The sequence below is a fragment of the Astyanax mexicanus genome, unplaced genomic scaffold (genome assembly GCF_023375975.1).
Source record: "Astyanax mexicanus isolate ESR-SI-001 unplaced genomic scaffold, AstMex3_surface scaffold_46, whole genome shotgun sequence".
NCBI classification, from domain to species: domain Eukaryota; kingdom Metazoa; phylum Chordata; class Actinopteri; order Characiformes; family Acestrorhamphidae; genus Astyanax; species Astyanax mexicanus.
The window spans coordinates 193088-201154 of record NW_026040056.1 but is presented as its reverse complement, the minus strand read 5'-3'; the positions used below and the strand labels follow the sequence as shown (position 1 = coordinate 201154).

Sequence of the window (8067 nt, the reverse complement as noted above, 5' to 3'; positions counted from 1 at the left end):
CATAACACCTCTGTGAACCCATAACGGATTTGTGAACTTGAAGTCCTATCTCCTAAAGTATGGGACAAAGACACTCGAACCCACTGTCAGAATGTCCGTATAGTTGACCTGAACAACCTAACGGAAAAGCCTAGTGACCTTTGGCAGAAGTCGGCATGTTGAACTCAAAAAACAACCTAGAAAACCCAAGATTCAAACACTCATAACTTGGAAAGAAAGGGTCTGTTTGAGGATTCAGTCACAGCAACATGTTGGTGAACTTAATACCTTGTTGGTGAACTTTCCACGTATTGGTGAACTTAATACAGTTCGGTGAACCTGGTCCCTAACCCTAAAACACTGTACTCCAATCCGATAAATGGCTAAGTTTTCTGGTTTAGCTGTACAAGTCAAGGTTCAAAAGTTAGCTTTAGATCACTCCCCCAGACCACGCCCACCGATTTCGGACATGAAAAAAATGTTACTTAGGAAAGAGTTCACCATACGGTACCTGGACGCTTTGGTCAACCTGGCCACACCCCCTGTGACTCATCCACAAACATATTTGGTAAAGTTCGGTTAGGGGTAGGCATGAAGTTCACCAAACGGTACCAATACACTTTGGTGAACTTGGCCACACCCCCTGTGACTCATCCACCACCATATTTGGTAACGTTTGGTTAGGGTTAGGTAACAACGACATGTTGGTGAACTTGATACAGTTTGGTGAACAAAGTTCCTAACTACTTGAAAAAAAGATTTTACACAGCAAAAAAATATGTCATTAGAACAGTCTCCTCCCCTACAGTAACCTACACTAAAAATATTTTATCTTTGACCTTTCATTTGTCCAAAATTGATAAAAAAAAACAGTTTGGTGAACAGCCTCGCTTTGGTGAACCTGACTCCTAACCTCCTAACTCCTAACTAAAAAACCTTTCACACCCCCAAAAAGTGCATTATGTTGACATACCTGTTCTCCTCATTGACCTAATACGTATTTGAATGTAATTAAACACATTTAAATGTTATACTGTGTTATTACTATGCAATTACTATATAACTACAATAAAAGAGTAATTTCTTAACCATTAAAGAATGTATTTAAACTTACCAGTTCTGATCATTGACCTAATACGTATTTGAATATAATTAAACACATTTTATACTATTATTACTATGTAATTACTATATAACTACAATTATTACGCTGTAAAAAAAAACATGGTTAGGACATACAGTGCCCTCCATAATTATTGGCACCCCTGGTTAAGATGTGTTCTTTAGCTTCTCATAAATTGAGTTTTGTTCAAAATAATATAGGACCACGATGGGAAAAAAAAGTAAAGTCCAACCTTTAACTCAAGTAAATTTTAAGGGGGAAATAAAATCCCTGACTAAGAAATAATTATTCTTCATAAAATCACCTGTTCCACAATTATTGGCACCCCTAACAATTCTTAGGAAATAAATTTAATAAAAGTATTTCTGTCACTTCTACAGTAGTTTACGAAGTTGATCAGAGTATGTAGGAACATTTAATTAGTAATTCACAACTTCCTGTTTCCCTGGGGTATAAATATGACGTGACACAGAGGCCATTTATCTTCAACATGGGAAAGACAAAGGAACATACCATTCAAGTGAGGCAGATGTGTGTTGACCTTCACAAGTCAGGCAATGGCTACAAGAAAATCGCTACTCGCCTACACCTGTCCATATCTACTGTCAGAGGAATTATTAAGAAGTTTAAAACAACTGGAACAGTGGTAAACAAGCCTGGACGAGGACGCAAGTTTATTTTGCCACCACGCACAGTGAGGAGGATGATAAGAGAAATAAAAAGTTCTCCAAAGCTCACTGTTACAGAATTGCAACAAATGGTAGCTTCTTGGGGTCACAAAGTCTCCAAAACAACCATCAGGCGCTATCTACATGCCAACAAGCTGTTTGGGAGGCATGCACGGAAGAAACCATTTCTCACTTACAATCATAAACGCAAACGTTTGGAGTTTGCTAAGCGGTACTGGGACTTCAACTGGGACCGTGTGCTTTGGTCAGATGAAACAAAGATAGAGCTTTTTGGCAACAAATGCTCTAAGTGGGTCTGGCGTAACACAAGAGCTGAGTATGCAGAAAAGCACCTCATGCCCACTGTGAAATACGGCGGGGGATCAGTGATGCTGTGGGCCTGTTTCTCTTCTAAAGGCCCTGGGAACCTTATTAGGGTGCATGGCATCATGAATGCTCTAAAATACCAGGACATTTTAAAACAAAATCTGGTGGCTTCTGCTCGAAAGCTGAAGATGGGTCGTCACTGGGTCTTTCAGCAAGATAATGACCCTAAACATGTGGCCAAATCTACACAGAAATGGTTCACCGCACACAGAATCAAGCTCCTCCCATGGCCATCTCAGTCCCCAGACCTCAACCCCATTGAAAACCTGTGGGGTGAGCTGAAGAGGAGAGTGCAGAGGAGAGGACCCAGGTCGTTGGATGATTTAGAGAGAATGTGCAAAGAGGAATGGTCAAAGATCCCTCTTTCTGTATTCTCCCATCTTGTGAAACATTACAGGAGAAGATTAGGTGCTGTTTTGTTGGCAAAAGGGGTTTGTACAAAGTATTAACATCAGGGGTGCTAATAATTGTGGCACACATGATTTGATGTTAAATAATTATTTCTTAATGTGGGATTTTTTTCCTACTGAATAAATTCACTTGAGTTAAAGGTTGTATTTTACTCTTTTTTTCCATCGTGGTCCTATATTATTTTGAACAAAACTCAATTTATGAGAAGCTAAAGAACACATCTTAACCAGGGGTGCCAATAATTATGGAGGGCACTGTATGTTCACCAAAGCGTGGGGGTTCACCAAAGTGTTATTTTTCCAATTTAACGCCATTTTTAAGTCACACATACACCAAACCACAGTTAGGTTCTTCAGGGCGCCCAGGCCGATCAAATGACACTTTTTTTGGGCTATTTATTACGTTGTAAAAAACATGGTTAGGATACTTGTTCACATAAACGTGGCTGTTCACCAAAGTGTTATTTTTCCACTTTAAGTCCACCTAACCATGATTTTTTACAACGTAATAAACAGCTTACAAATGTCAGTTTATCTGACTGGGCGCCCTGAACAACCTAACCGTGGTTTGGTGAAGGTGTGACTTACAGGTGGATTTAAAGTGGAAAAATAACACTTTTGTGAACAGCCACGTTTATGTGATCATGTTTCCTAACTAAGTTTAAACAAACATTTTTAACACCACCAAGTGTGTAGTTTGAACAGTATAGTTGCCTAAAATAACCTACATTAAGAATGGATGTTATTTGACTTGTCATTTCTTCAAAACTGGTCAAAATACAGTTAAGTGAACATCCACCCTTTAGTGAACATAGCGCCACGTCATCGCTAACGGGGCACCGCCCCTTTTTTCCGCAGTGCGACACCCGAAGAGCGCATGCGTCAGTGGAGTCCTCTTTGTTACAGTGAGTAAGCGTATTCGTCAGTCAGTGGAGTCGTCGGAGTTTGACCAAGTAAGTAGCGTTACATTAGAGCTCTTCAGATTTTAGTGATAAATTAGAATAAAAACGGATTTGTCTTAACCTAAAGTGATTGTTTTGATGTTGCTTATGTTTTGTGGCAGAAATGAGACAACAGTTGTGCCCTTTGTGCCATGTGGTGTATAGCAACTTGCCTAAACACCTCTCAGGCATTCATAACGTTGCAAACGAGGAGAAGCTGCTATTGCTTAGCCTCTCCAGCGGACGGTAAAAACTCATTTATTTACGCATATTAGGCTAGTAATAGTTACACTTGATGCTTAATTAGTTTAAAAAAACGTGTTATCCGAGTACATTTGTATAGGATTGAAGTAATATTAATGTTTTTTTTGATGTTTAGTGTCTCTGGGCAGTTCGTCTGCCAGGAGCTAGGATGTGGCAAAACAGTGAAGCGTTTGGATCGCCACTATGTGGACTGCCACGGCGATATTGAGGCATGTAAAACTAATATATATGTTTATATGTGTATATATATTTAGCATTCTGAATTGAATTAGTTGTACATTGGTAGTAACATGCTTAGTGAATACTTTTTTATACGTTTGTTTACTTTATAGCTCCCAAAAGCACAGTGGCAGATCCAAAAATGTAAACAGAACTACGTTCTGCAACAGCTGGCCAAGCTAAGGGCGTCCTCCCCGGCCATACCCATGGTCAGCGTGCTTGATGTGGGGATCGGGCCAGCAAGTGCCGGGCTGGGCACCAGCGGGGGGGCCATCGGCGGGCCGTCCACCAGTCGCGGAGGCGGCGGAGGACGAGGAAGCATAGCGGGAAGCAGCGGCGGCGCGGCAAGCAGCAGCGGCGACGGGGCAAGCGGCGGCGGCGGGGCAAGCGGCGGCGGAGCGGCAAGCGGCGACGGAGCGGCAAGCGGCGGCGACGGAGCGGCAAGCGGCGACGGAGCGGCAAGCGGCGACGGAGCGGCAAGCGGCAGCGGCGCGGCTAGCGGAGGAGCTGCAAGCAGAGGCGGGGCAAGCGGCGGGGAGGACCCCTTCATCCCATGCACATCCTGCGGGAATGAGGCTTGCGATAGGGAGAAGGAGGACCTCCGCCGCCAAAATATGGAGCTTATGGCACGTTTGGGGCTGAGTCCGGGGGCCTGCCCCAGGCAGGACTGCAAGTCACGAGACGAAGAGCTGGCCCGGCTGGTCCGGCTCTATATGTCAAGCCCCCAGAAGAAGACAAGGAAAAAGTTTACAAGAAAAGACTCCTTTGAAGATGAGCATAACCCCAAATATGGTAAGTGCATATATGTTCATTCTACCTGTTTATACAAAATTGTTTTAGAATTTTAACTGAATGTTTTATTTATTGTAATGACTGTTTAATAACATTTTAACAAAGTTTTATTACCTGTGTGTTACAGAACAAATGCTCAATGACTTTTTTCTATACTGTGTCGGGTCTAACCCGAGCAGTAAAGTAAAAGACAACGGAAACACGTGCCGCAGCCACGTACGGCGTTTCCTGCTTTTTTCAGGAGAGGGGCAGCTGTTGAGAGGGGACTTTGCCTTCCTTAAGGAAGCCAAAGTAGTATCTGAGTAAGTATTTGTTAAATACTTTATTTATTATTATTATTATTTTTTTTTTTTTTTACTTTTTATTAACTGTTTGCTTTGTTCTATTATGTATTTATTTTAGCTGGGTGCAGGTCCTAAAGGAGGATGGCATGAAGCCAACTACTATCAGGGTGAACCTAATAAATATTAGGAAATTCGTGCTCTTCCTGAAAGACCAGCCGGTCGGGGTCACAAAGGTCAGTGATAAGGCCTTTGATCGCCTCCTGAGCCAGCTCAAACAGCGGCTGAGGGACCTCCACAGAGATGTGACGATTCACCGGCAGAAGATCCGGAAAGCCGGCCGAAGTAAGTATCTAATTATTTTATTATTATTATTATTTTTTTTTTTTGTTTACCTAAACACTGTTGTAATTATTATTTTTTTATGTGTTCTTTATTCTACAGGAAATATAGTGCCAATTGACTCTTCAAAAGCCTTTAGAAAGAAGGCGCGGAGGATCCTTCCCATGAAACTGAGTAAGTATTATTTTTATGAAAAAAGGCTAAAAAATTGTTCTTTTAATACAAGCATACTTAGTGCCATATCCTTTTCATAGGTGCATTGGAGAAGGATCCTTCCAGAAAGGGACTCTGTGAAGTGTTCGGTCTGTTGGCGGGGTACTTCATCAGCCTCTCTGGACATCGGACAGGGGTGATGGAAAACATGCTCGTGTCCGAGGTCCGAGAGGCCGAACTTGAGGACAACCGCAGCATCATTGAGGTATGTGTTATTTGATCAAAATACAGTTTGGTGAACAGCCACACTTTTGTGAACTTTGTCCCTAAACGGATGTTTACAGCTTCTTTATTTTTATGTTTTTTATTTTCCCCTTTCTCATAGGTTCAAAGCCACAAATCTGCGGGCACCTATGGGCATGCTCAGGTGTCAGTGAACGAAAAGGAATACAGCTGGTTCATGTCCCTGCTTGACATGCGAGACAACTTTGAGGGGTCCGACAGCCCCTACTTCTTCTTTTCTGCTTCTGGAGGAAAATGCAGAAAGCTTCTGTATTACTTCCAGAAGGAGTGGAAGAAGATGGGGCTGAAGGGCTCCTTTACGTTCCGTAACCTCCGAACTTCAGTGGTGCACTACGTAAGTACATGGGCTATTGACATACACTAAACAACCAAGGCTAGACTGAACTCAAGTTTTAATAATTTGCTTATTTGTTTGATTTTTTTTCAGACTAAGGACCTAAGCCCTTCTAAGAAGGCAGCTGTGCACAGGCAGATGTGCCACAGCGAAGCTGTGGCAGCAAAGTTCTACCTGCCACTCAACACTCAAAACTCCTTCCCCAGACAACCCAGAGGTCTGAAATTGTAATATGTTGTCCGGATAGCACATTTGAGGTTGCCTGTAAAGTTTCGTGCCATAGAAGTCAACGTAGGCCAAACTCCTTCCCCTGACAACCTAGAGGTCTGAAATCGAAATATGTTGTCCGGATAGCACATTTGAGGTTGCCTGTAAAGTTTCGTGCCATAGAAGTCAACGTAGGCCAAACTCCTTCCCCCGACAACCCAGAGGTCTGAAATTGTAATATGTTGTCCGGATAGCACATTTGAGGTTGCCTGTAATGTTTCGTGCTATAGAAATCAACGTAGGCCAAACTCCTTCCCCCGACAACCCAGAGGTCTGAAATTGTAATATGTTGTCCGGTTAGCACATTTGAGGTGGCCTGTAAAGTTTCGTGCCACAGAAGTCAACGTAGGCCAAACTCCTTCCCCCGACAACCCAGAGGTCTGAAATTGTAATATGTTGTCCGGTTAGCACATTTGAGGTGGCCTGTAAAGTTTCGTGCCACAGAAGTCAATGTAGGCCAAACTCCTTCCCCCGACAACCTAGAGGTCTGAAATTTAAATATGTTGTCCGAATGGCACTTCTGGTGTTGTTTACAAAGTTTCGTGTTACTGAAGTCAACGTAGGCCAAACTCCTTCCCCCGACAACCCAGAGGTCTGAAATTGTAATATGTTGTCCGAATAGCACATGTGAGGTTGCCTGTAAAGTTTCGTGTCACAGAAGTCAACGTAGGCCAAACTCCTTCCCCAGACAACCCAGAGGTCTGAAATTGTAATATGTTGTCCGAATAGCACATTTGAGGTTGCCTGTAAAGTTTCGTGCCATAGAAGTCAATGTAGGCCAAACTCCTTCCCCCGACAACCTAGAGGTCTGAAATTTAAATATGTTGTCCGAATGGCAATTTTGGTGTTGTTTACAAAGTTTCGTGTTACTGAAGTCAACGTAGGCCAAACTCCTTCCCCCGACAACCTAGATGTCTGAAATCGAAATATGTTGTCCGGATAGCACATGTGACGTTGCCTGTAAAGTTTCGTGTCACAGAAGTCAACGTAGGCCAAACTCCTTCCACTGACAACGCAGAGGTCTGAAATTGTAATATGTTGTACGAATAGCACTTCTGGTGTTGTTTTTAAAGTTTCGTGTTGCTGAAGTTAACGTAGGCCAAACTCCTGCCCCCGACAACCCAGAGGTCTGAAATTGTAATATGTTGTCCGGATAGCACATTTGAGGTTGCCTGTAAAGTTTCGTGCTATAGAAATCAACGTAGGCCAATCTCCTTCCCCCGACAACCCAGAGGTCTGAAATTGTAATATGTTGTCCGGTTAGCACATTTGAGGTTGCCTGTAAAGTTTCGTGCCACAGAAGTCAACGTAGGCCAAACTCCTTCCCCCAACATCCCAGAGGTCTGAAATTGTAATATGTTGTCTGGATAGCACATTTGAGGTTGCCTGTAAAGTTTCGTGCCATAGAAGTCAATGTAGGCAAAACTCCTTCCCCCGACAACCTAGAGGTCTGAAATTTAAATATGTTGTCCGAATGGCAATTTTGGTGTTTACAAAGTTTCGTGTTACTGAAGTCAACGTAGGCCAAACTCCTTCCCCCGACAATCTAGATGTCTGAAATCGAAATATGTTGTCCGGATAGCACATTTGAGGTTGCCTGTAAA

At 42.8% G+C, this 8067-nt stretch overlaps 1 protein-coding gene across 1 annotated transcript; it reads left to right on the top strand.

Moving 5' to 3' along the window:
- The first annotated feature begins 570 nt into the window (after positions 1 to 570).
- Positions 571 to 6832, top strand: LOC125795254 (uncharacterized). Its single transcript, XM_049473759.1, has 10 exons — positions 571 to 658; positions 3426 to 3520; positions 3901 to 3981; positions 4105 to 4783; positions 4911 to 5085; positions 5186 to 5409; positions 5509 to 5580; positions 5661 to 5824; positions 5945 to 6196; positions 6290 to 6832. Exons 1-10 carry the CDS (start codon positions 571 to 573, stop codon positions 6425 to 6427), a joined length of 1968 nt encoding a protein of 655 aa, XP_049329716.1. The 3' UTR covers positions 6428 to 6832.
- Positions 6833 to 8067: the final 1235 nt, after the last annotated feature.

Bases quoted from the DNA above. Each gene is read 5' to 3' on its own strand.
- LOC125795254 (XM_049473759.1), top strand. From the start codon at position 571: ATGAAGTTCACCAAACGGTACCAATACACTTTGGTGAACTTGGCCACA. The intron at 3,982-4,104 runs GCATGTAAAACT...TTTACTTTATAG, and splicing joins ACTGCCACGGCGATATTGAG to CTCCCAAAAGCACAGTGGCA. The intron at 5,086-5,185 runs GTAAGTATTTGT...TATTTATTTTAG, and splicing joins GAAGCCAAAGTAGTATCTGA to CTGGGTGCAGGTCCTAAAGG.